Raw genomic sequence first — 22,538 nt, 5'->3', positions numbered from 1 at the left:
CTCTAGATCCAGCTGCCTCTGGAAAAGCCCATGATGGCAGGAGGCTTGTGTGTGCGGCTCCCTTGGGATGTCATACTGTTTAGATTTATTATTGTGGGCGCTAAAGGCTTTGGCTTAGGTCTTTCTGGTATATGAACTCTTAGTTCAAGGATTAGGGGTGCAGGTGAGGGCTTGCCCAGTTCCTGGTGTGACCTGGTCCAATGCCTCAGAGCATGGGATGGGTTTGAGGCAAGCATTCGGCACTGTCACACTCCTTGAGTCTTACTTTAATAATCCTATGTTTCATAGCAACACCCTTAGTACATTTTTTGAGTCATAAAAGTCTTGAATTGCACTTTTTTTCCTTGAATCCATAATCTAGTCATTGGCCGGGTGTGGTGGCGCACCCCTGGAATCTCAACACTCAGGAGGCTGAGGCAGGAGGATCGCAGAGGCGGAGGCCAGCGTGGTCTACAAAGTAAGTTCAAGGCCAGCGTGAACTACATAGTGAGACCCTGTCTCAAAAAACAAAACAAAACAAACTCCAGTGATTGGAATTTATCTTGTTTGATGTTATTCAAAGCCAGCTCAGGGCCAGGGATTTAGCTTAGCGGCATAAGTCCCTGCCTTGCAAGCATGAGGTCGTGAGTTCAATCCCCCGGTACCAAAAAAAAAAAAAAAAAAAAAAAAAAAAGCCAGCTCAGTGGCGTTTCTGAGTTGGTCATTCCTTTCTGGTCTATCTACAGACAAAGCTGTGCGGTTCCCCAGAAGCTGACACTCACAGAGTGCGCCATGCTGGTACACACAACTCTCATCAGTGCGCTGTCCCTCCGCTCTGTTCCAAGGCCTCTTCTTCCAGGCTTGAGGCTGCTGGCACCAGACCAAGCAGGGCTCTTTGGTGCTGACAGTTAAGTCCTGCTTTGGCTAACAAACATTAATGCTTTTTTTTTTTTTTTGGTACCGGGGTTCAAGCTCATGACCTTGCACTTGCCAGGCAGGCACTTAACCAATGAGCTAAATCCCCAGCCCTGGCTAGCCAACATTAAGGAAGGAAGCGGACAGATCCTGGCTGGGCCACAGAGCTGAGGGAACGGGGACCTCTGTCTGAGCCACACAGGAATCAAGGTGACTGAGGCCTGGCAGAAAGCGCTCAGGGATCTTCTCCTGGGGTTGTTACCAAGGTTGTTACCAAGCAACAATGGCTTTTCCACCAACAATTCAGACCCCACAGAAGATCTTGTGGTCTAGATCAGATCACCCCTGAGGCCTGTGCCGTGTGACTGGCTGCTCCAGGCAAAGCTCAGGAGGTGGGAGAGGCTGCTCCCAGGTGAGGCGGGTGTGCTGGGGGGCCAAGGAGAGGTGTCCCGAGTGTGGCCTGCACTCCAGGAGCTGCCCATCTCCCTGCCCTCCCGGGGATGCCCTTCATGGACTTCCGTCCCTTGCGAAGGCGGCCACCAAACCAAGGAAGACACTCGTGGGAAAGAAGAAACGTACAGGAAACAGCATGAGAATGTCAAGGAGAGTTGCTGAACAGTGAAGAAGTAGAAACTGCCAAAACACGCAGAAGGGGAAACGACTAAGAAATTATGGCTTGGGCATGCTCTGCATCATTACACAAGAATTAATGTTTTGGGGGGAAAAGTAAGAATGAAAAAATATTACTGGTATAATGCTAAGTGGAAAAAAGTTTATGTAAAATTATATAATCAACTGCATAAAGTAATACAGAAGGAGGCAAATGTGCCAAAATGGTAACCAAGTTAAATACAGTAACCGTCAGCTGTAGGGAGCCCTTGAAGCTGGAAACTGAACACTCGTGCAAGGCTGCGGCATGGCTCACCCGGGGACAGAGAAACCTCAAAGGGGAAGAAAAGGCCACAGCTGAGGAGCCCTGGCCCCAATTCCAGTTAACTAATAAGGCCGCAGGCATCTCACTCCTGTAGTGAAATGCAACATGGAGAGCTTCTCCTAAGCTACTTCTCCCAGATTAACATTAGATACTTCTAAACATAATCTGTAACTTGGAAAAGTATTTGAACCACTCCAAGATCCTGCTCAGTTGCCAGCATTTTCCACCCCAGCCTCCTCCCTGTTTGAAGAACTAAATAAAAGGGGCTGCCCAGAGACATTCCTTGTCTCACCCCCAGAGTCCCAAACTCTGCAGAGGGTTTTGACCCTAAAATCATGCCACTTGTCTCATTTAGTTTAAGCCTTTGCCGTACACTAGTTGGGGAGACGGAGGATCTAGACCAGGTCCCCAATAATCAGCGCCAATTTTTTTGGCGGGGTGGGAGTGTACTGTATAGCCTTCACACTGAGCTGCACCCCATCCATTTTCTTCCTTCCTTTCTTTTTCTTTTTTTAAATTCTTTTGTACTTGGAGTCAAACTCAGGACCCTGTGCTTGCAAGGCAGGTGCTATGTTACTGAGCCACATACCTGTCCCTCCCAATCCATTTTAAAATTTTGTTTTTGACCTAAGGTCTCTCCCTATGCAGTTCAGGCTGGCCTTGAGCTTACTTTGTAGCCCAGGCTACTCTGGAATTTGAAATGATCCTTCTGCCTCAGCCTCCCAAGTGCTGGAATTACAGGTGTGCACCACCACGCACGGCTCCAAATTCCCTGGTCTAAAATCATCTTATCTTTCCTCAGTTCTCTAGGTTTTGGTTAGGAAGGATTTTTATTCTTTTATGTGCACTTTCCTGAAATTTCCCGGCTCTCTACATTAGGCATGCAGTTAGTGAACTAACTGGTAGTGAAATCAGAAGAGATGCATATTTTTAAAAAGGAAAATATCAAATTCAAATTTTTTTATAAGGGTTAGGGCTAACCCTAACCCAAGACATTTAAACAAGGCAGAAGTGAATCAGAGTGGACTAAGTGTGCATGAGGGTCTAGCAGCCTCGGGAAGAATGCTCAGGGTTGTGCTCGCGCGGTTGCTCGGCTGTCACGCTGTTGATCATCCAGTGTTAGCCAGACACTCGTCTCGTACCTTGTAAGGTACATTGGGTGTCAGGACCAGCTGTGGGGACTTCTCCACTAGAGACACTGCCCAGCCTGTGCAGTGGGGCGGCGGGACTGGGGCTGGCTGGTCTTTTTATTGTTTTTTATAATTATCTCTGGCGCCCTTGCCTAAGACACCGTGGCCCCCCCACGCAGACAGACAGACACCCGCAGACACAGACAGCTACACACACGCAGACACACAGACACACATATATGCAGACAGACATACTCACAGATACACACACAGACGCGCGCGCGCGCGCACACACACACACACACACACACACGCAGACACACAGAGAGCCAGACACAGAGAGACAGACAGACAGACAGACAGACACACACACACACACACACACACACACACACACACACACACGCAGCTAGCAGTTGCTGAGCCAATCACCGGGACCGGAACACCACGCGGGTGGCTCTGCTGACCTCCGGGGTGCAGGGCGGGACTCAGGGTTGGGGTGGGGCGAGGCGGATCGGCTGCCATCCGATCCGGTCCGATCCGGCCCAATCCGGTGCGCGGCGGGGCGGGCCCGGGCGCTGGCCGCTGTCCGCGGTGCTGAAACGGAGCCGCGCGCGGGGCGGGCGGGCGGGCCGGTGGCTTCTCCCCGCGTGCACCCCGCCGCCCCGCCGGCCCCGCCATGGTGAAGCTGCTGCCCGCGCAGGAGGCGGCCCGCATCTACCACACCAACTACGTGCGCAACGCGCGCGCCGTGGGCGTGATGTGGGGCACGCTCACGCTCTGCTTCTCCGTGCTGGTCACGGCCCTGTTCCTGCAGCCCTACTGGATCGGCGACAGCCTCAGCACGCCGCAGGCCGGCTACTTCGGCCTCTTCTCCTACTGCGTGGGCAACGTGCTGTCCTCCGAGCTCATCTGCAAGGGCGGCCCCCTGGACTTCGCCTCCATCCCCTCCAGGGCCTTCAAGACGGCCATGTTCTTCGTGGCCCTGGCCATGTTCCTCATCATCGGCTCCATCATCTGCTTCAGCCTGTTCTTCGTGTGCAACACAGCCACGGTCTACAAGATCTGCGCGTGGATGCAGCTGGCGGCGGGTGAGGGGGGCGCGGTGCGGCGCGGCCTCTGTTGGGGCTCTGGGCCTTCCAGTCAGGCTCCCGCTTTTTGTTTTTTATAGGGGGCGTTGTTTGTTGGTTTGTTTTGAGACAGTGTCTCGCTATGCAGTTCAGGCTGGCCTTGAGCTCACTTTGTGGCCCAGAATGGCCTGGAACTTACAAAGATCCTCCTGCCTCAGCCTCCCAAGTGCTGGGATAGTGAGCACTGTTATTCCCGGCTCAACTCAAGCTCTTAAGATTGGTGGGGCACAGGGCTGGGGATTTAGCTCAGCGGCATATGCACCTGCCTTGCAAGCAGGCGGTCGTGAGTTCGATCCCCGGTACCGATAAAAAGTTAAAAAACAAAAAACATTTGGGGCTGGGGATTTAGCTCAGCGGCATAAGCGCCTGCCTTGCAAGCAGGCAGTCGTGAGTTCGATCTCCGGTACCGACAAAAAGGAAAAAGACAAAAAAAAAAAAAAAAAAAAAGATTGGTGGGGCACAAGGGACATCAAATACCCGCACTGTTCGATCCTCTCCCTGGGGGTAGTGACTCTGTTGGGAGATAGCCCAGAGAAGTGACTTGCCCTGGTAGAAGAAACCAGGTGTCTCAGGCCTCCCAGGCCACCACTCCAGGTTGTGGCAGCTCGGAGGGAGAAAGGTGGAGGCTGTGATCCGAGTGGGCATTGGACCCAGCCACAAGCAGCCAGTGACACCAGTTCCGGCCCCGCTGTGGTCTCTGCACCTGCTACAGGAAAGGCTGGGCGAGTCTCGGTAGGCAGGGGAGGAAGGGGAAGGGGAATGCAGACTTGGCAGTTTGTGCAGAAGTAGGGGCGGGTGACACGCCCATTTGCAGATCCCCATATCGACTGTGGGGTACCGTCCCCCACCCTGGAACCCTGCAACAGGAGGAGGAGGCCTCACCTGGCTGAGTCAGACCCTACCCTATCTGGGTCACCGTGCTGGAGACACGGATAGCGGAGTGGCCCGTGGCAGCCCATGAAACATTGATGTCTGGAGGGCAGAGGCGGCGTCATGTTCCCATTCTTCTGTGTGGGTGAGGGGAGGGTGAGCCCCTCAGGCGGCAGCTGGGAGAGATGTCCCTTGGGGGAACCCTAGACCGGGTAGCTTAACCTTGCTCACAAAGTGGGAGCGGGAAGGGCTGGTGGCAGGGGCATGTGGGTCTATGGCTGGGTAATGTTTGCTGGGCTTCTGGAGGCCAGGTGTGGGCTGGGTGTGATGCCAGCTCTGAGAAACACAGGCCGGACAAGTTGCTTGTCTTCTTGTCTTCTGTCCATCTTGGTAAACCTTCGTCTACTCAGGGTGCTCTAACGAGTGATCTGGGACTGGGGGATCAGGGGATGCTAAGGGACAGGGCTCACCACCCACAGTTCTGGCAGCGGGAAGGCTGAGGTCAGGGCAGTGGTTCAGTTGTAGGGAGAGGCTTCCTCTTGCTGCAGACTGCTGGTTTCTTTGTGTGTCGAGAATGCTCTCTGGGGTCCCTTTATAAAAGGGCTCTAACTCCACTCACTGTAACTCCACTCCACTCACTTCTAAATACCATCATGTTGGGGTTAGGGCTTCATGTTTGGGGAACACAAATGTTCCAGCCATGGGACCTCATCTGTGGACCATCACGACAGCGCCCCCCTCCATGGGGCCTTTGAGAGAATGGGGTGATGCAGCACCCCCGCAGTGCCCTGTATGGTAGATGTGAGGCCACAGAAGGGTCAGGCAGGATGGGGGTGACGCCATGGCATCAGACAACTCCCAAGCCCTTAGTGGGCTGGCACATTTCTTTCGGCCTATGGCGCATGCCCCCTGGGGACCAGTCGGGGCTTCTCTTCTGCCTTCTGAGCCCAAGACAGCAGAGCTCGGTGACAGTGGCTGGCGTTACTGTGGAGGGAAAGACGGCCTTGGAGGGTCTCCTGCCAGGAGTTGAAGGCTCTGGCCTGGAAGTGCACACAGCCACCCTGCTCACCTCTCGTTGGCCAGAGGAACCCATGCAGCCTGCCTAACCTAGAGGGGGAGCCGGAAGTGTCCTCCATGGTGGCTTCCATCTGACTCCACTGCCAGCAACAACAGCAACCGTCAACATTAACTGGCCGTGGCGAGGGGCATTTTCCACACATGAGCACATTCAGCTCTTGCACTTCTGCTGTGAGTCAGATGTCACTCGATTTCACAGATGAAACAACGGAGGTCAGAAAGGGCCAGTGCCCTGAGAACACCAGGCTGGCTCTGTTTGAGGGGGCTGTGATGTCCACAGTAACAGCTGCCCATTTCTAAGACAGGGGCTGCTGGCTGTTTCCCAGAGCACCCACAGGACAGTGCTGTGGAGAGGGAAGGACAGGCGGGAGCAGGAGGAACCCGAAAGCCGTCTCCTTCCCGCACTCACCCCTGCACTCATCATGTGTGGGGTGCTCCTGAAGCCAAGGGCCAGGCCAGCCACAGAAGGGCTGGGGTCCCCCAACCCGGGAAGGGCCCAGCCACGCAGGGCTTACCAGGTCGCAGTGGGGGAGGCGGCCCCTGCCCTCACGCTGTGTCCTGCCTCTTCACCTGTCACGCAGGAGAGACGGCACTGCTAAATACATTCAGCACTTTGGGGAGCGAATGGACTCGAAATCAGGAGAGACAAAGGCACGTGGCTGCGCTGAGACCTCAGTTTTCTAATCAGTAAGATAGGGACGTTCTGCTCTGGCTGCTTCCCAGAGCCGTGGCCAGGGTCACGATGGTGCTGCACTCACCTGTGTTCTGGGGGCCCACGTCAGTGAGCGTCTATAAACATCAGGGGAAGCCATTTAGTTCCGTGAGGTTTGTTTTGTCTACTGACCGTCCCTACAAGATCAAGCTGGGTCCAGACAGTGTAGCTTTGGGTCCCAAAGCTGCAGGTTAGAGCACTGCCTTGGGGCTAGAGAGCCTCTGAGGCCCTGAGAGGGCCAGGATGGGAGAGGGGTCAGATAAGGGGACGCAGCCCTGCCTGCACCCCAGTTGTGCATAGGGTTATAGCTTGGATTATGTCACCTTTGTGACATCAAGCCTGGGGAGGTGGCCTCCTGGGAGCAGGTGCAGTCGGGGAGCAGGGAGAACGGAATTTCTGGCCCTTCCCAGTTGCAGCACAGGGAGCTATGCAGAGGGGCGGCCTAGTTCTGTCCATGCGTGCCTGGTACTATTCTGGGTGCCTTCAAGTCTTAACTTGTTTGAGGTCACTGCAGCCCTCACAGATAGGTAGAACCATCCTTGTTCTGTAGATGAGACTGGCGAAGCAAGTCTGAGAATCCGTGCGGGCACACAGCTAAGTCAGCAAACAGCTGACCTGGCATCAGCATGCAAAGCAAAAGTTCCAGGGGACTCTGAGGTCGGGGGACAGCGTCAGGCCGGGCTGGGAAGCCTGCCCCGGCTCAAGCAGGAGCTGCGCACACCCCACCACGCTGGGACTGTAGAGACGGAAAGCAGCTGATGGAAGCTGCGCCCGATGCCTCCTCGTTACACTTGTGTCCGAGATGCTGAAATACCAACAGATGGGGGCAGGTTTGGGGGGTATCTCCTGGGGGCCTGGCGGGGCCACCTGAGGAGTGGCAGATGCCACCCTGGTGAGGTGCTTTGGGAGCCTCGGGTTTCCAGTGGCAGTAGCCGTACCCGTGCCGCTCAAGGCTCACCCAAGGAACACGAGCAGGTCAAGGTGGGAGGCAGTGGGTCACTGACGCCATCCCCCTCTTGTCCCCTCAGCCACAGGCCTAATGATTGGCTGCCTGGTCTACCCAGATGGCTGGGACTCCAGTGAGGTGCGGCGCATGTGTGGGGAGCAGACGGGCAAGTACACGCTGGGCCACTGCACCATCCGCTGGGCCTTCATGCTGGCCATCCTCAGCATCGGTGACGCCCTCATCCTCTCCTTCCTGGCTTTCGTGCTGGGCTACCGGCAGGACAAGCTCCTCCCTGATGACTACAAGGCCGACGGAAAAGGTGACGTGCCCTCCAGGGGCACTCGGGGTCCTGCTGGGCATCCCGGGCAGCCAAGCACCTAAGGGGACAGGTGCTTGGGCTGGTTCTTGGGCTGGGGACACCAAGACTAATCCCTCCTGGGGATGAAGGCCTGTGGAAGGCTGCGGGCAGGTATGCAATGGGGGACAGAAGCCCTGTGATACAAGCGTCCCCCAGCGTCTACAGTGAGAGCAAGCCCGAAGAGCAGCCCGAAGAGCCAGTGGATTTCCGTAGGTAGAGAGGGCAGTGACAGGGGACGGGTAGAGAGAGGACCACGCATGGTCTCCCTACGGGCTGTCTGGACGTGTGTTTGGGAGCATCCTCACCCCCGCTCTCTTCCTTGCTTGGAAGAGCTGTGTCGCTCAGGACACTCTGAGTTACATGCGTCTCCTCTGCTGTGCTTTCTGAGAGGTGGCCCTGTGGTTTGGCGCTCTCCTTCCTAACCACACTCCACTTCCCTTTCCTCTCTCAGACCCATCCGTCTTGTCCTCAGTTGTTTTCAGATTCTTCTTCTCTCCACATTTTAGTTCCCTCCCTAGCTTGCCATATACGAAGGAATGCCTGCCTCATTCTGTGTATAAACTTTGAGGACGCCGCTGTGGAACCTTTCGGAACACATGGAGCGCCTCAGTAAAGGCCGGTATTTCTTCCATCACAGTGCCAAGTTGGCCTGACCAGCTCTGTCCCTTTACCTTCGTGACCTCCCAGTGGAAGGAGGACCCTAACCTGCCCTGCCGCTTCCTCCCTGTGGGATGAGACCGTGCTGCCTGGTGCTAGGGTGAAGCTGCTGACCCACGCTTTGGGGGTTCAGGGGGCAGAGAATGTACGGGCTTGGAGACAGAACACCCGGGGCGTAAGCTCAGCTGAGTGACCCCGCCGAGGCTTGTGCAACTTCTGAGCCTCACTTTCTTTTTTTTTTTTTTTTTTTTATCTTTTTCCTTTTTATCGGTACCAGGGATCGAACTCACGACTGCCTGCTTGCAAGGCAGGCGCTTATGCCGCTGAGCTAAACCCCCAGCCCCTGTGCCTCACTTTCCTCATCTGAGCTTAGTGTCAATGGGGTGTGTGTGTGGGGGGGGGTAGGGTTCTTCTTCACTTGTAAAAACCTAAAACAGAAAAAGCCTCAAAGGTGAACTCTGAAGGGCACACTGTGAAAAAGACGAGAACATCTGCTTTTGTCACTTCTTGTGAGCACTGCACTGGACAGTACAGCGAGGACAGTTTGGCAAGAAACTTTAAAACATCCGTTTGGACAGGAAAATATAAAATAACAAAGCTATCTGCAGAGATACCATCTTACATATGAAAGATTCTATGTAGTCCATTAAAAACTATTACAGCTGAGACACAATCTCAGCAAAGTTGCAATATAGAAGACTAAAACACTCTAAAATGAATGATCTGAATCTAGCAATGAATGATCTGAAAATTAAATTAAGTTTAATTTACAGTAGCATCAAAAAGCATAAAATACTTAGGGACAAATCTAATGCAAGAAGTGCAAGAACATGAAAATTTTAAAACGTTGCTGACTGGGTGAGGTGGCACATGCCTGTACTTGGGAGGCTGAGGAAGGAGGATCATTGCAAGTTGGGACCAGCCTGGGCTACAGAGTGAGCTCAAGGCAGCCTGGACTGCCAGGGATTTGCTAGCACAGTACTAACGAAGCCTATGCGTTATAGCTGACTAATAAACTATTTCCCTCTGCAGTATTTCTGTCACCCATGTATGCAATCTGTGGCAAACACCGTGTTCTCCTTGCCATCCCTTTATGCCCCAGGGGCCCAAGTCGGAGTTTATAGTCCGATGAGGAGATGGTCACACAATATGGGGTTAGGAGCTGAAAATGGCCTGAGCTTGTGCAAGCTGGCTGTCTTCAGGGCTAGAGGAACCGATCTGTTTGGAGATGGAGGAGTGTGGGGGACCTCTCTGCAGACAAGGCTTGGCTTAACACAGTGTTCTTTCATTGCAGAGGAAGTCTGAAGCAGCTGGCCAGGCGGTGAGTGTCCCTGTGGCAGGGTAGACCTGCCCTTAGAGGGCAGGGCTTGCTGCTCCCTCTGGGAATCCTGGGGCTGGGCCGGAGGGGCTTCCACAGGGACTGGGGTCAGGGGCCCACTGGGGGCGGGGAGGCCAGAAGGCCTTTGCTGGAAGGTGTGTATTTTGCTTGCTTTCTTTCTGTTTCTTTGAGACAAGGTCTCAGTGCAGTTCAGGCTGGTCTTGAACTGACTGCGTAGACCTGGCTGGCCTGGAACTTGTGGTGAACCTCCTGCCTATTTCCTGGGTGCTGGGATAGCGATGCCCCCCACACCCAGCCTAGGGGTGTTCTGAGCTGTGAGAGAGGACAAGGAGGGAAGAAATACCTGAAAACAGGCAGGGAGTTAGTTTCAGAAGCTCACTGTTTGGTGGAGCCTGGCAAATAAGAACAGATTATTATCATCATTATATTTTTCTTGCGTTTATTTACTGTCTGGCAAAAAAAAGGACTGCAGCACCAAAGAGCCACCAAAGTTGCACACAGCAAATCCAAGAAGAGGAAGGAATACAGATCACGAGGAGGATGGGAGAGGCAGCGGCTGGGCCTTCCTAGAGCAGGACCCTCCTGAACCTACATGTTTACATCTTTTTTCTGAGCAGCTGTGGTTCTTCATTCAGTTCAGCATTACAGCTACTGTCAAGCTTCTTAGCCACACACACACACACACACACACACACACACACACACACACACACACAATATGTAATTCTTGTGCCCCAAGAATTACGCCGTCTTACTTGGGAAATGAGAAATATGCACAAAAAAGAGACTGTGGTAGGGTGTGACCGCATCTAATTCATTGTGTGGCCCAACAGAGTGAGTGTGGAAGAAAACCAGGAAAGCAAAAGGCTTACGCTTGGTCCCAAGGCACTGGGGAGTCATTTGAAATGGAGGAGCCCTTGGGCCAGGCTGTGAGGGATGTATACGAGTCTGGTTGGCTGGAGAGGAGGGTGAGTAGCACTCCAGGTCAGAAAAGATTATTCAGAAGCCCTCAGGAGGAGGAGTGCATGGGGTGCAGTGCACCCCAGAAAATAAGGGCGAATGCTGATCTGGTGGGAGAGGGAGGGGCTCCACGGGGAGCAGAAGGTGAGAGCCTATATTCAGAGGGCTTCCAATCACAGGGAGTTCAGCCTTCATCCTACAGGCCGAGGGGATCGCTGGTTACTTTGCAAGGAGGGACGCATGTGTTGAAAGAGGCAGAGGTCAGACCTGTCCAGCAGTGCCGGATGGGCTGCAGCGGGAGGCAGAGGAGGACAGAAGCAGCGTTTGGAATCCAGGTGGGCAGTGAGATGTCAGAAGGAACGGGAAGCGAAGGCCTGGAAGCAAGACCTGAAACCCAGGGAGAAAGGAAGGAGAGGAGAGGTTTGAACGTGGGTAGCCGAGACAGCGGGAACACCAGGGCTACAGGCGGCCACACTGACAAGGGACACGCATTTGGGAGGGCAGGCGATGTGTCTGTATGTACAGTCAGGTCACGTTTTGGGATTACAGTGGAAAACACCTTTGGGACTGTGTGAGATGTGTGTGTGTGTGTGTGTGTGTGTGTGTGTGTTTGTTGATTTGTGCAATCTGAAACCCAAAGACTTCCACAAACTAAAGTTTTTAAAATTTGCGCAAACTCATTTGGCAACAAAAGTTGGCCTAAACAGACAGCAATATTTATGGTCTTTCTCGCGTTATATACCGAGCATATTCATACTCTTAATGCAACAATTAGAGTAGCTTGGATATTTAGTTTGTATTGTTAACAGACAAACTGAAAGCTGCAAAAAGTTACAGCAATGTCTCCCGCCAGTACGGAGGACAGTGTTCCCTACTGTGGTTGCTTAGCAACCTTGGCTGAAGGGGCCAGGCCACTAGGGAAAAGTACGGAGGGATTCACATCCCAGCTGCCGGTCAGAACTAGGCAGGAGGGAGAGGAAACACCCAGTCTGACCTCAGGAGGTGCAGGGAGTGAGGGCGTCGCTGTGAGCACCCTGCCTCTCGGACAGGGGTGCTGTCCCATCCGACTCCTGACTCCCCACTCCCCGGAAGAGGGAAGGCGGTGCGCAGAACTCACAGCACACCCTTGGAAACACTTCTGGCCTTGGTTTTGATTCAAGGAAAATGGGCCTATGTGATCATTCACCAGGCACTTATACACTGGGCATTAAGAACAGATTATTTTTAAAATTACTCTATCATACAGGCTCAATTTCAGACAGAATTTTAAGTGATTTGTAAGAGGTATACTAGGCAACCTAATAAAAAATAAGTAGAATTACTGTACTGAGTGTTAAATTTAGCCTTTTTCTTTCTTTCTTTTTTTTTTTTTTTTTTTTGTCTTTTTGAGACAGGGTCTCACTGTGCAGTTCAGGCTGGCCTTGAGCTCACTTTGTAGCCCAGGCTGGTCTTCAACTTACAATGATCCTCCTGCCTCAGCCTCCTGAGTGCTGGGATTATAGGCGTGAGCCACCATGCCCGGGTAAATTTAGCGTCTTCATAGCTGAAGCAAAAAAGGAAAATGAGTTAAGTAGTTTTAATACGTGATTTAAGAAGGAAGCAGAGCATATTTATTGTCTTTAGCTTTCACACTTTTGTGGCTTAACATTAAGGAGTATAAAAGGCAGCCAGCCAGCCAGCCCAGCTCTTAAGAGTCACTTGACGGCAGGCTAGGTGAGGCTTTGTGTGGGTAGGGAGGATAACCTCCATTTCAGCTACTTGTATTCTGCAAAGTACCAAGTTCTAAATAATTACAAATAGTGCTCCCCTCCATTAGAAGATGATTCTTGAACTTCAGTGTGCAGTCTGGGGGTCTTTGTAAAGCCTGGCTTCTGATCAGCTGCTGCCCGGACATGGAGCACACTCGGGGGGCAAAGCACTGCATCAGAGCACCTTGGGGTGTCTGGACAGCTTTGCTTCACTTTGCATGCTCTAGTCATTATTAAAGCTCTCTGAAGCCACGGATCCCGCAGCACGCGACACCACTGTTTTCTGAGCCAGCCAGGCGGTGGTTACTGGACATCAGGGCTGCCAGGGTGGATAACAGCGTTTTGCTGTGGCTCCTGCATTTCCAAGCGCCATCTCTGAGTAAAGGGGAACTGTATCTCTGCTGCACCCCACTTTGAGAAGAACACAGGGATCGTGACTATGTACTGATACACAAAGGGGGACACGCGGCATCTGAGGAGAACCGAAGTTAAAATGTCAGCAAATCTTTGTTTTAACTGGCTTTTAAAAATGGCAGGTTGTATGATGCTGCAAATCTTCTGTTTTCTCACCTCACAGAGCACCTGTCCCCGGAGAAAGGAACCCAAGGGCTCCAGTTCTTCAGAAATAGTCTTTCCATGCAGCTTTCTCGTCCCGGCACCCAGAACCTTTCTCCCTAGGACTGGCGCGCAGGTCCTGGGAAGCCCGCGGGCTCGGGTCAGAGCAGCTCAGACTCAGCAGCGGGGGGGCGCTGGCCCCGGGGACCTCTTCCTCCTGCACCCCGCGGGGCCCAGCCCGTGACCTCTGGAGCGCCGCTGATGGGTGCACTCATCTGGAGACGCAGGCCCAAACACCCACTGCTCAGAAGCAGTGAAGACACGGAGGGAAGCGCGTTTCAGGCTGAGGTTTAGGGCGTCGTTTGTTGCCCCCCCTTCTAACTGCTGCTCAGAGTGGACTAGGGGAGATCACCAGAACGTGAATCCCTTAGCACCCCCAGAAGCCTAATAAAGAGGAGGTAAACGCAGGCTCTGAACCCCGGGGGCTCGGCATAGCTCAGTGCTGGAGCGCTGGGCAAGCGCAGGTGAGGCCCTGCATGCATCCCAGCCCGTGCCCGACCCAGCACACGACCCGGGTACGAACAACGCAAACCTGAGACTAACGTGAGACCCCGGCCCCGGGAACAAGTCAAATCACGGCTCACCCTGGTGCCCATCCTAACCCACCAGACCGGCTGCAGGTTCGGCCACCTGTTCGTCAGAGTCCAGCCTGTGCGGCCGGCCGGAAGGCAGCAGGCCTCGGCTCCTGGCACGCACCTTGGCCTGGGCACGCTAGGGGGCGCTCCTGCCGGCGTCTGTTAGCTCACCCCAACCTGGGGCGGTGCGCACGCAGGGTTTTGTTGATTTTGGCAGCGCCCGGCCCGAGGAACCTCATCTGGCCTGTGTCCATTTACAGGCAATCAGTAAAAACTACTGGGTGAGCTAGTGGCTCACGGGCGGGGCAGGACTCCAGTGAGTCCTCTGCTGCGTCACCAAGTGCCGTGGGGAACCTTGTCCCTGGCTGTCGCGCATCGAATGCACCTTGCCGGCCACTCCTGCTGTTCTCTGTCCCTTCAGGTGGGCCTGGTGCTGTCCCAGGGAAACAGCGTCAGAACTACTACGGTGGAACTTGCCACTCTGTCCCTAGCAGCTGCCTTACCAGTCCTATTTGTATTTTCTTTTGCTGAAAAATTGTAACTCACAAGCAATTCTTTCGTGCAAGCTTGAGAAACAATGACACATTCTGCAGCGTCCTGACCTTCCTAGCCATCTAATGAATGTCTGGGAGACCCAAATTCCTTCTCCGACATGGCAACCATGACAGGTCACAGACGCTTCTGGGAAGTGACAGTGCCTCTGCTTCCTGCCCACATGACTCTTGCCAGAAAAGCGAATTCCACCAAAACAGAAGCCGCTGAACCAGCTGCCGCTGCAGGGGAAGGAGTCACAAGGCCCAGGGTATCACTTTTTGCTTTAAGAAAATGAAACTCTCTAAAAGATGACAATATGTAATCTATTAACTAGTGATTTCTTAGTTTTTTTTTTTAAATTCTGTATTACTTGTACACTTTACTGTTTTATTCTCTTTAAATAAAAAAAATTTTAAAACATGAAACTCAACCTGACAATAGTTTTGGTTCAGGTGTCAGTGCCTTTTCAGGGGGCTTTACCTTTAGATTTTTTTGGTTTGAGACAGGGTTTTGCTCTGCAGCCCAGCCTGACCTTGAACTCATGGCAATTCTCCTGCCTCAGCTTCCTCAAGTGCTGAGATCACAGGCGTGTGCTACTATGCCGAGAAGCCAGGTTCAAAAGCATCCTTCATTCCCACCTCAAGTGCAAACTCAAAGGAAAAAAACCCAGGACGCCCTGTTGTCTTACTGCTCTGTGTTAGTTACCAAGTGCTGACCAACCTCCACAGAACTCGGGGGCTCAACACACTCATCCCGTTCCTGGGGGTGAGGACTTCCAGCAGGGCTCAGCTAAGCAGCTCCGATTCCCGGTTTCTTACACGGCTCTAATCACTGCGGAGCTGACCCTGAACTCAGTGGTGGTCTGCATGGCTTTTGGCACTGAGGGACGCCAGTCTTTGCTGGCTACCTCATTGGGGCTACTCACGTGGGGAGCTGGCTTCCTCAGAACAAAGGTTCCAAAAGAGAAAAGGGCCAGGTGTGTGGCTTATGCATTTAAGTCAGGAGCCCGTGGCACTCAGGACTGCTGTGAACTCAAGGCCAGCCTGACTACAGTCTCAAAACAAAAAAAATGAGGGAGGGAGGGAGAGGCAACGAATTGCACAGCCCCACAGCAGCCTGAGTTTAGATACGCTACCCAATTTCCCAGTGATTCTGTTAGAACAGTCCAAATGCATAGCCCACACACCCGGCAAGCAGATGACACAAGGGCATGAGAACCAGGAGGTGGGACCACTAGGGCCCTTATAAAAGCCATTTTTCAGTTATTTGGCCAATTTGCTGATGAAATGAACATTTCCCAGAACGGTTTACTGGCACAAAGGTGACTCTCAGCCTTCCACACCCACACAGCCGTGCTCCGTAGTGCAGTGGTCATGAAAGCCGAAGGGCTCCAATGCTTCGCACAAAGCTCACAGGCCTAGTAAGGCCCATGGGTTTCCAACCTCAACCACTGCCTCTGTACCTGCTCAGCCCACAGCAGGCAGGGCAAATGCTGTCTAAGTGGCACGACTATGAAGAACACAGAACTTCTGTAAATAGGTTGGTTCTGCTCTTTAGAGTCTAAAATTTGTGCTGTTAAAAGGGGGAAAAAACTGGATCAGAATTAAGGACAAAATGAAAAAATATTAATCAAACTGGCCATCTACATATAACTATTAAGTCTTCCTCACAAGAAACTGCAGTGCGTAAGCAGTATAGACGCCAAGGTAAACTTCATTCCTGGGCTAAAATTTCTTAACATTTAACACATTCTCAATTTCTGGATGTGTCACTGGGTTTTGAAAGTTAATACTCCTGCAGGAACACAGATAAATGTAAATCATACCTAGAGTCGACTCTTTTAAAAACATCTTTAGTGACAAAGAAAACTCCCTCCTTAGTAGACCTCCAAGTTCGTAGCCATTCTTGTGTGTCAATCCCCACTCCGAGATTGCAAAAGAGCAAAGTTACCAGTGTTCCTGCCAACGACTGAGGAGCTGAGCATACAAGCCCCTCTGCCATCACGAGGACGTGGTTTGTTTTGGATAAATGTTAAGCCCACAGCATTGCCAGTAAACCATCAGTCTAGCACTTTCCCCATTCTCTGGAGCAGCTAAGCGGCCTCCTTGTGGACACCTGATTTGCTGCTGCTTGTCAGACAGCTACAAGCTCTCCTACAACAGACAGCAGGTTTCCTCAAACCTGGAGCTCTAGGTTTGTACAGAGGTTGCAGACACCACCTCAATCTGCGGTCCAGGGGCCCTAGGGACAGTCTCTGTGGGTTACATTCTGGCCACCACCATAAACTCACTGGGTGTCTCAAGACTGCACAATTAAGACAGATTCACTACAATAGTTCATATATTTCAGGACAGTGGGGAAGCACTAAAAACACTACAAATAGAGGAAGGGCAGAGAGAGCATGGTGACACACTCGGAAGGCTGAGGCAGGATGACTGCCGTGAGTTCGAGGCCAGCCTGTGCTACATAAGTGAGTTCAATGCAACTTGAACCATGGAGCAAGACCTTGTCTTAAAATACATGAAGCAATGACAAAAATTCATTATCTTTAATAAATAACAAGTCAAGGTCATCAAATAAGAACTCTGAAAGCTGGTAATTTAGACAAATAAAAATGGTCAATAAACCTGTACAACAAAATTTTTGCCCCACCAGCAATCTAATATGCAAATTAAAGCAAGGTATTCTTTTTGGCAGGGGCAAAGTAATTATCAAGAATAAAATGAGATTAAAAGGCCCATTCAGAAACTGTGGCATACAGACCAAGTCGGTCCACTCTCTGGGGAAGTCTATCATAAGCCTCAGAAACATGTTTACTCTGGTCTGGTAGTTCCGTCGTAGAGGCTCCGGGAAACGTTTACTTAAGTGCATTTTGCCTATGCTGTATTAGAACTCTGAAACACACACATGCACACACCTTACAAATGTGCAAAGTTCACAAAACAGATTTAATTAATTTCTTCTTTCAACTGTTTGGGTCAGATCAACTTGGGCAAAAATGAACAGAAATTTCTGGAAACACGTAGGTTATTAAATACTTTGTTTATTGTGCTGCATTTGTAAAGAAAACAGACAATGCACTCAGTAGAAAGAATAAAAATGTATCAGGGCTTTATTTTTAACCAACAGCAAATAGAAATTCTTTAGTGAGACCATACTAATTTGACAGTGTTATGATTCAGCTCAAAAAGGTTTGTGGAGGCCACGGAAGACCAAGGTTTCCAGGTGCCTCTTTTCAGGTCTTCAGATTTATCTGGCTCCTTAAATGGTACAGGCGGCAAAGCCCTTATCTGATGGGAAAGATTTCCAAAACCAAGTTGTAGGTTTCTCTATTAAAAATTCCTGTCATGTCAACTGTTAAACAGAGCCTTCTGTTCACTGATGTGTCCTGTTATTTCACATTAACTCACACCATCATCAGTTCTGTAATTCCACACCTGGGAGTTTACAAAGTAGGAGAGACTGCAGTTAAGTCTGCTATTGCTTTAGATGTGAATACAGCTGACAACCCAGAGTAATCAGGATTGCTGGAGAATTTCCCTGCCGTTGTCTGAGATCGTCTGTTCTATTCTTGATAGGTGCATAGACAGCCTGATTGACAATTCTTTCTACAGGAACATGTCTGGTTTCAGGAGTGACCAATCAGGGATGCAATGACTGGTTGGCCCGTTCCTCAGAGTGGTACCCTGAAGAGCTGAACAGGCTGCATAAGGACACCACCACTTTTGCCTCTGTCCACGTGGTGGTAAACGACAGAAAGGAATTCCATCTCCCTCCCAGAGTTTCATGGGCAGCTTGACAGCAGAGCCTCGCGTGCCCCTCCTTGGCTTCTGTAAATGCAGGAGTTCCGCGGCCGCTTCCAGGGAATGCTGTCATCTCCCAGGCCCACTTGTTTTGCTGAGTGAGTGGCTATGACCCCAATCCTGCCCTCCTTTTACCACCCAATAGTACCCGAGGAGAATGTCGGGGTTGGTCACGTCTACGAGAGGCCAATCCTAATGTGAACTTCACAGAGCCTTTGCAGTAAGGGAAAAAAGCCTCAAGTGCACTGCAATCATCTCAGAATTGCAGCTATACACTTACATTATATAAGGAAATAGCAGCAGAGAATGGCTAACCTTAAAAAGTCAACAGGCAACATCACCCAGTGAAAAAAGTGCCATCCCGCCCCTCCCCTCGGTTCTTTTATCCAGGGTTTCATTCAAGACTACAAGACTGAGAAAACGAGACAACAAAGCCCCAGAGGGAAGCTGCTCAAAACCACCATTTGGGGCAACATGAGCAGCTGTAAATAAAAGCAAAGAATTGTTTGGAAAAGAATTAGACCTCTAGAACATTCTCCCCTTAAATTGGCAAGCTCAGAAACCAAGACTTCCATTCTGGAGCCATCCTGATTCTTTAGTCATGGGGCAATAAAGTCAAGTGCCTTGGGTAAAGTGCCAGCCAGGCATTTAAAAAACAAAAGATAAATAGCCAGTTACAGTTTCTCTTCCTTCTAGGGCAACAGAAGACACACAGGGCAGGAGTGTTTGAACACCTGAGGTTCTCAAGAAACGAGGGTTCAATGGTTCCATTTCTGTTTCCATTAAAAGTCAGGCTGAAGATTTGAGGATCTTAGAATTACTACAGGATGAAAGAAACGTGACAGCGCTCTGAACTGTGAAGAAGATGGTACCCAAATTTGGTGGTTATAACAGCTCTTTCAAAAAGGCAGTAGTTTAAAAGTTGCAGGAAGAAACAAAAACATAAGAGAACAACAGAAACAATCCAGGACCCTGACGCAGCCTGGATAGAGCAAGTTTAATGTCTCTGTTGTACACAGCATTTCACCCAGCCTCCTTCCTCGTCCCTGTGCCGGCAGCACACAGGCCAGGCAGTTGACTCTCAGAGTCAGTGAGAAAAAGGTGGGCGCGTACATCTTCATAGCTCTCCTTAAAGAGGACGCTTATAGAGTTTACAGGATGCCCTGATGGAATGGCAAGGGCAGAGGGTAAGGGGCCACTCCACATGTTTGGTTCATTACTCTCTGGCGAGCCCCACCAGGGCCAAATTCATGTGGGACACCCAAAGGCAGTGCGGATCTCCCCAAACGAACTCGCTGGATTGGGGGGGGGGGGGAGAAAGAAAGAAATCTAGAAACCCTTGAAGAAAAGGCTGCACCCTGCAAAGAGGAAAATGCCTGGAGAGGAGGGCGGCCGGCGGGCGCGGTGGTTCCTGCTGCTGCGGCCTGCACGGCTTAGGAGTTGAGCCACGGGTGCCGCAGACACTCGGCGGCAGTGGCTCTCTTCTCGGGGATGAGCTCCAACATGGGCAGTAAGAAATCTGTGAAGCCAGCTGCCTCCTCCTGAGACCACTCATACTTCTCCACCAGAACCTCAAAGAGGCCCCAAGGTTTCAGCTTCGTGATGTGTTTCAGGTCACCTGTGGCGAAGACAGCACAAAAGGTCCTGACCGACAGTGACAAGGCAAGAGCCCCTCCTGTGCAGGAAGCCAGGCCACGCCAGGGCACCCAGAAAGAGTCAACTTCGCAATCAGAGCCCGACGTGCCCTTCATGAAACACTTCTCTAATCCTGAATCTCAACAAGTACCTGTTTTTCACAGTCCTAAAAATTTAAGATTTTTTCCCTTCTATTTCAGGAATTTTCTGGTCCCAGTTCAACTAGGGCATGCCTGGCAACCAGAACTAGTTACACACCGAGCGCACACCTCCACATTATGTGGCCTCACGTGACGTCAGAGGCGGTGTGCTTTCATTAATAACAGCAGCTTGCCCTGTGCTGTCAAGAGGGCAGAGGCAGAGGCCGGCCTGGGCAACACAGCAGGACCCCGTCTCCGGGAATGAAAAGGAATAGGGACGTGGCTAGGTGAGAGAGCACCTGTCTGGCACGCATGAGGCCGTGGCTCACCCCTGCACCACAGAGCCGATCCCAAACCACACTGTGCTGGTTCTCTTTCTCCAGGAGGCCTCCATAATCTAGTAAATGTTGCTTCAAAATGAGCCTGTCACTTTGCCTCCCCACTGAGCCTCACCCCTCCCCATTTTGAATTTGGATGCTGGTTTCAGTCGGTCACTAAGCTGCCCAGGCTGCCTCAAACTTCTGCTCCTCCTACCTCTCTCGCAGCGGGCTGGGGTGACAAAAGCACATGGCTAAGCTGGCCAATTACTAATGGCTATTAAATTAATGCTGCTGGGCTGGGGATTTAGCTCAGGGGCTGGGGATTTAGCTCAGCGGCATAAGCACCTGCCTTGCAAGCAGGCAGTTGTCAGTTCAATCCCTGGTACCGATAAAAAGGAAAAAGACCAAAAAAAAAAAAATTAATGCTGCTGAGGAAGTTTTCACATGTAACATTCATTTGGATTCCTCTGTGGGCAGCAAGCAGCTATTTAATCACTGAATTGGCACACACACAACCTGACCTCTGTACACAAGGAAGCATTTTGCCCTTTTCCTACCCAAAATGTTTAGGAAAAGGTAATGTTTCTGAGCACGTCTCCTGTCCAAGGTTCAAAAGAATCACTTTTCTCAGCACTTGTGCAGAGGCTGTAAGGAAAAGGGGAACCATGGCACAGTGGGGAGAAAGAGGCCAGACGGTACTCTGGGCTTTCTACGTTAGGTTTCCAGATCTGTTTAATTTGGAGTATGTAAGAAGTACATTATCAAGTCAAAAAGCCAAAGTGAGAGTTTCACTGTTTCTTTCAGTAACATGTAATCATATGACCCTACAAAACTGAAAGGCGATGTGTCAGCGTGACTTTTTAGGTGGAATTACGGTACAGAGGTGGGTGAGATGTAGTTCCTGACCTGAGAAGCTTAAACTCAACTCCCTTCCCTGCAGTAAGAGCTGCCCGTGCTCAGAAGGGTTAGAGTAGGGGCACGCCCCCAGCCTTGTCTCAGGTACACATTTAGCCACTGAAAAGGAGGACAATCCTTTCCCATTTAGAAACCAGCTTGCTGACACTCAGTGTGGCAGTGCAGCGGCCAGGACCTGACCGCTCTCACCGCCCTCTGCGGACCCACTTCAGCGTTCAAGGCACGCTCTCCAGGAGTATGTTCCTAGAGGTACCTACCTTTTCATCCTGGAACGCTTTTTTTTTCCCCACAATGTCTGGGAACAAACACATTTGTTTTACCTTTTTTGGTGAAAAATTCCTTGGAATATTTTCCTGCCACAATGAGCTTGCGAGGCACCTTCCCCAGAAGTTCTATGATCAATGCAATGTGATCTGTATGTTTCAGACATTTCAAGAGGGGGAGAAAAAAAGACATATATAACAGGAGTAACAATGCAGCTCTAGATCCGGGTAGGAAGAGTAGCACGCACACCTCTTTGCAAAGCATTTCAAGCTTGCCTTCCATCCCAATGCGAGGAAGCAGACTGTACCCATCTAACACTGATTCTAAGCAAGTCTTTTTTTTTTTTTGTCTTTTTCCTTTTTATCGGTACCAGGGATCGAACTCACGACTGCCTGTTTGCAAGGCAGGCGCTTATGCCGCTGAGCTAAATCCCCAGCCCCTCTAAGCAAGTCTTAAAAGCCGAGGGACTTGCGTGATTACTGAAAACAATCCTGGTGTGAAGGCCGTTTCCTGAAGCTGCATCCTTGGAAGCTAGATGGAAACTCACTGGTGAATCCTGAGAATACTTCCCACCAAGCACAAAGTGTCTTGGAATTCTGCCTATCAGCTCTAAATGTGCAGTGTAGTCTAAAATAGAAGGATAAGAAGAACAGGATCAAGGAAAGCTGGAAAAGAGGTTTGCTTATGATGAGCTTTTTCAAGGACCAGCTGTTTAAAAGTAACTCAAATAAAACCAAAGATAATGCAGGGCAGCCTGGGAAAGACCGGAATTACTTCAGGTGGCAGGTCTCATTCTGATCCTGAGGTCTGTGTACAACTTTACTGTTATTTTGTTTATATATCTAGGTTCATGCGAGTATTTTAAGTAAGGGTAAAAATAAAACAAAGTGCCAACATGCTTTAAGAGTTCTAGAACTTTTTATTTTTTGGTCTTTTTGAGACAGGCTCTCACTACGCAGTTCAGGCTGGCCTTGGGCTCACT

At 51.1% G+C, this 22,538-nt stretch overlaps 2 protein-coding genes across 4 annotated transcripts in view; one reads left to right on the top strand and one right to left on the bottom strand.

Annotated features, from left to right (window-relative positions):
* Positions 1–3,479: 3,479 nt before the first annotated feature.
* On the top strand, positions 3,480–14,904 carry Lhfpl5 (LHFPL tetraspan subfamily member 5). Of its 3 annotated transcripts, none has more exons than XM_063238994.1 (4): positions 3,499–4,049; positions 7,776–8,012; positions 10,003–10,029; positions 10,512–12,329. In XM_063238994.1, the coding sequence occupies exons 1-3, from the start codon at positions 3,638–3,640 to the stop codon at positions 10,011–10,013; spliced, it is 660 nt and encodes a 219-aa protein (XP_063095064.1). In that variant the 5' UTR covers positions 3,499–3,637; the 3' UTR covers positions 10,014–10,029; positions 10,512–12,329. The 3 variants fall into 3 exon arrangements, with proteins under 3 accessions (XP_023422453.1, XP_063095064.1, XP_003473737.2); XM_003473689.5 differs by lacking the exon at positions 10,512–12,329 and adding an exon at positions 13,333–14,904 and having other exon boundaries at positions 3,502–4,049; XM_023566685.2 differs by lacking the exons at positions 10,003–10,029; positions 10,512–12,329 and adding an exon at positions 8,558–9,742 and having other exon boundaries at positions 3,480–4,049.
* Positions 14,905–17,502: 2,598 nt separating this feature from the next.
* The window catches only part of Srpk1 (SRSF protein kinase 1), a 61,274-nt gene continuing 56,238 nt past the window's right edge, over positions 17,503–22,538 (bottom strand). Inside the window, 2 exon segments of the mRNA XM_063238992.1 lie at positions 17,503–19,900; positions 21,613–21,705. Of these exon segments, the coding sequence (XP_063095062.1) occupies positions 19,716–19,900; positions 21,613–21,705 (278 nt within the window). The 3' untranslated portion in view covers positions 17,503–19,715.

The sequence above is a fragment of the Cavia porcellus genome, unplaced genomic scaffold, assembly GCF_034190915.1.
Source record: "Cavia porcellus strain 051 isolate PalLab524CR breed Dunkin Hartley unplaced genomic scaffold, mCavPor4.1 scaffold_28, whole genome shotgun sequence".
Lineage (NCBI taxonomy): Eukaryota > Metazoa > Chordata > Mammalia > Rodentia > Caviidae > Cavia > Cavia porcellus.
The sequence above is the reverse complement of the archived record's forward strand: the minus strand, read 5'-3'. Positions and strand labels throughout refer to the sequence as shown.

Bases quoted from the DNA above. Each gene is read 5' to 3' on its own strand.
- Lhfpl5 (XM_023566685.2), top strand. From the start codon at position 3,638: ATGGTGAAGCTGCTGCCCGCGCAGGAGGCGGCCCGCATCTACCACACC. The intron at 4,050-7,775 runs GTGAGGGGGGCG...TTGTCCCCTCAG, and splicing joins GTGGATGCAGCTGGCGGCGG to CCACAGGCCTAATGATTGGC. The intron at 8,013-8,557 runs GTGACGTGCCCT...TCCACATTTTAG, and splicing joins CTACAAGGCCGACGGAAAAG to TTCCCTCCCTAGCTTGCCAT.